Source organism: Micropterus dolomieu, linkage group LG21 (assembly GCF_021292245.1).
Source record: "Micropterus dolomieu isolate WLL.071019.BEF.003 ecotype Adirondacks linkage group LG21, ASM2129224v1, whole genome shotgun sequence".
In the NCBI taxonomy this organism is placed as follows: domain Eukaryota; kingdom Metazoa; phylum Chordata; class Actinopteri; order Centrarchiformes; family Centrarchidae; genus Micropterus; species Micropterus dolomieu.
In genome coordinates, this window is record NC_060170.1 from 35,554,376 (window position 1) to 35,558,040 (window position 3,665).

A 3,665-nucleotide genomic window follows, 5' to 3' on the forward strand; every position below is an offset into this window, starting at 1 on the left:
AACACACACACACACACACAGTAACACACACACACACACACACAGTAACACACACACACACAGTAACACACAGTAACACACAGTAACACACACACACACAGTAACACACAGTAACACACAGTAACACACACACACACAGTAACACACAGTAACACACAGACACACACAGTAACACACAGTAACACACACACACACACACACACACAGTAACACACACACACACACACACACACACAGTAACACACACACACACACACACGCAGTAACACACACACACACAGTAACACACAGTAACACACACACACACAGTAACACACAGTAACACACAGACACACACAGTAACACACAGACACACACACAGACACACACAGTAACACACAGACACACACACACACACACACACACAGTAACACACACACACACACACACACACAGTAACACACACACACACACACACGCAGTAACACACACACACACACACAGTAACACACACACACACACACACACACACACACACACACACACACACACACACACACACACACACACACACACAGTAACACACACACGCGCAGTAACACACACGCACACGCGCAGTAACACACGCGCAGTAACACACACGCAGTAACACACACACGCACGCGCAGTAACACACACGCCAGCCTGTGGGAAAGTGTCTGCTGTGTTTAGTCTCAGTCTGCCTCCCAGTCTCTGGGGAATCATCCAGCAGGAGACCAGCTGCCCCTCTAACACACAGGGACACATTTTCTTTATGTGGACCTGCTGTCGCAGTCAAAGGACATCTAAGGGACAAAGACCTGCCCCCCCACCCCCTCCGACAGCTGGAGACACCACCCGTGTTTGTTCCACCATCGCCGTCTCTGACATAAAGCGCCCTCTAACTGTAACCTGAACCCTGAACCAGGTCTTAAACAGGTCCAGTTCTCCTTTAGTGTGTTATTAATCTTTGTTGTGCGTGTAACAGGGTTGCAGAGTGACAAAGAGGAACAGGTTTCTGTTCTCCCACAGAAACCTCTGCTGCTGAACTCAGCTGGGCAATAAAACCGTGATGATGATAATAATTATCACAGGATCATTTTCCTCAATAACGATAAAAAGTTCAATTAATGTTTGATTTATTTCATCTGAATCACAAACGAATCAGCACTTCATCTCTCTGTTCTGATGTTTGTTCTGTTGCGTTAAAGGGACTGAAAAAGATTTACTAAGTACAGCTTTGAAAAGAGATTTTCTCAGAGTAGTTCTGAATGTTCGGCCTCAGATTTGGAAAGTGATCCGCTGTGTGTTTGTTCTGAGCAGAAAGAAAAGTTTAACCTTCTTTAATTTTCACCCAGGAGCTAAAATCAGCCTTTAAACCTGAAAGAAATAATGATTTGACTTTTATCCTGATAATTATCGGTATCGAATGATATGAAGTTTTTATTATCGTGAAATCATTTTGGCCGTACCGCCCAGCCCCACTTTAAATGGTTCTGATAAATATGTTAAATAACAAATGAAAGGTTTACTTGCACGGTAAGAAAACCCTCACCAGCTTGTTGTTTGTTGGCGCCACAAGTCAATGAGAGCATCTGGTAAAAATGTTCTGGAAAATAACAACAAGAAATGTTTAAAAAACAAAGCTAGAGGAAGAGAGAGGTTTATTTCCAACAACGAAACATGTAAATCTAGAAGAAACTGTCGTGGAAATGATTTACTTGGTGAGGGTTTGAGCAAAGAATTGGGTTACAACTAACCGCTGTCTCTGAAGAATTTATTAATAAGAGAATAAACAGAGAAGGTGTACAACACATATACAGTCCAGAGACCTGCTGGTCAGAGCGGCTTCAGGATGCATCCTCATCTATGTTTTGGGGAACAGACATCCTCTCCAGGCCTTGAATGTACATTCCAGGAGAGGACAACAATCTCAGAGCTCTGACCTGAACCCCAGTAAATGTGGACGGACTACCATGAGGCGTATAGAAGACGGAAAGGTGAAGGATAAAACACAATACAGATATATAACCAGAATAGTGATAATAATATTAAAGATTAGATGTAAGAGCACACTAGTGTCTGCCATAACAGAAAGTAGTGTGCGTTGTTCCAGAAACAGTAACTTAAGCTGAAATGACCCCAGAACATTGACCAGCTTGTTGACACTGGTTCTTCTTGGCCCAGTTTTCTGTCGTCTCCCTGTGGACGGGACAAAAGAGGAGGGAAGACTGAATCATGACTCAGCAGGGACCACGTGACAGGAGACCGGTTGATCTGAGAGCAGCGCCGATTCTGTCAGCGGGTTAGAGTCTGATCTGCCTCCTTAAAAACATTTCCACTGTAAAGTGCTGCAGAAAAAGTCATCCGGCCCCCGAAAGTACAACTGTTTGATATATTTCTGAGTCTTTCTCTGGTTGCTGCAGACAAAAAGCAGTTTCTGCTCTGAAACTCTCGCTCCAGTCCAGGTTCTGAAGCTGGTTTGTTGTGCTTGTCAGGACCCGCCCTCCTCTGCCCTGATTGGCTTCTGTTTCTGTTTCTCAGACTGGCAGCAGACCATCAGCGTGGCCGTGCTGGACTGCGCTCAGGAGGAGAACTTCGACGTCTGTAAAGAGTTCAGCATCAAGTTCTACCCAACCTTCAAAGTACGTCACAGTACTACCTGCAGAGTACTAGTACTGCGTACTGACAGTGTGTATTGACATGTAATGATATTATCGATCTGTTTGTCTCCAGTATTTTCGGGCTCACAGTCCAGAGACAGACAGAGGGACGACCTACAGAGGTGAGACACTCTCACGCCTCCTGTCTTCACCTCCTGTCTCACGCCTCCTGTCTTCACCTCCTGTCTCACGCCTCCTGTCTGAATACCTGTCTTCCTGTCTCACGCCTCCTGTCTGAATACCTGTCTTCCTGTCTCACGCCCCCTGTCTCACGCCTCCTGTCTGAAAACCTGTCTCCGCCTCCTGTCTCCGCCTCCTGTCTCCGCCTCCTGTCTCCAAACCTGTCTCCGCCCCCTGTCTCCGCCCCCTGTCTCCCGCCCCCTGTCTCCCGCCCCCTGTCTCCCGCCCCCTGTCTCCCGCCCCCTGTCTCCCGCCCCCTGTCTCCCGCCCCCTGTCTCCCGCCCCCTGTCTGAAAACCTGTCTCCCGCCCCCTGTCTCCCGCCCCCTGTCTCCCGCCCCCTGTCTCCCGCCCCCTGTCTGAAAACCTGTCTCCGCCTCTTGTCTCCGCCTCTTGTCTCCGCCTCTTGTCTCCGCCTCTTGTCTCCGCCTCTTGTCTCCGCCTCCTGTCTGAAAACCTGTCTCCGCCTCCTGTCTCACGCCTCCTGTCTGAAAACCTGTCTCACGCCTCCTGTCTGAAAACCTGTCTCACGCCTCCTGTCTCCGCCTCCTGTCTGAAAACCTGTCTCACGCCTCCTGTCTCCGCCTCCTGTCTGAAAACCTGTCTCCCGCCCCCTGTCTGAAAACCTGTCTCCCGCCCCCTGTCTGAAAACCTGTCTCCCGCCCCCTGTCTGAAAACCTGTCTCCCGCCCCCTGTCTGAAAACCTGTCTCCCGCCCCCTGTCTGAAAACCTGTCTCCCGCCCCCTGTCTGAAAACCTGTCTCCCGCCCCCTGTCTGAAAACCTGTCTCCCGCCCCCTGTCTGAAAACCTGTCTCCCGCCCCCTGTC

At 49.1% G+C, this 3,665-nt stretch overlaps 1 protein-coding gene across 1 annotated transcript in view; it reads left to right on the top strand.

The window, feature by feature from the left end:
- The window catches only part of LOC123960368 (sulfhydryl oxidase 2-like), an 8,427-nt gene that overhangs the window by 2,754 nt on the left and 2,008 nt on the right, over nucleotides 1-3,665 (top strand). The window contains exons 3-4 of the mRNA XM_046035050.1: nucleotides 2,542-2,642; nucleotides 2,734-2,878. Coding sequence (XP_045891006.1) covers nucleotides 2,542-2,642; nucleotides 2,734-2,878 — 246 coding nt within the window. The remainder of the gene's footprint in view (nucleotides 1-2,541; nucleotides 2,643-2,733; nucleotides 2,879-3,665) is intronic.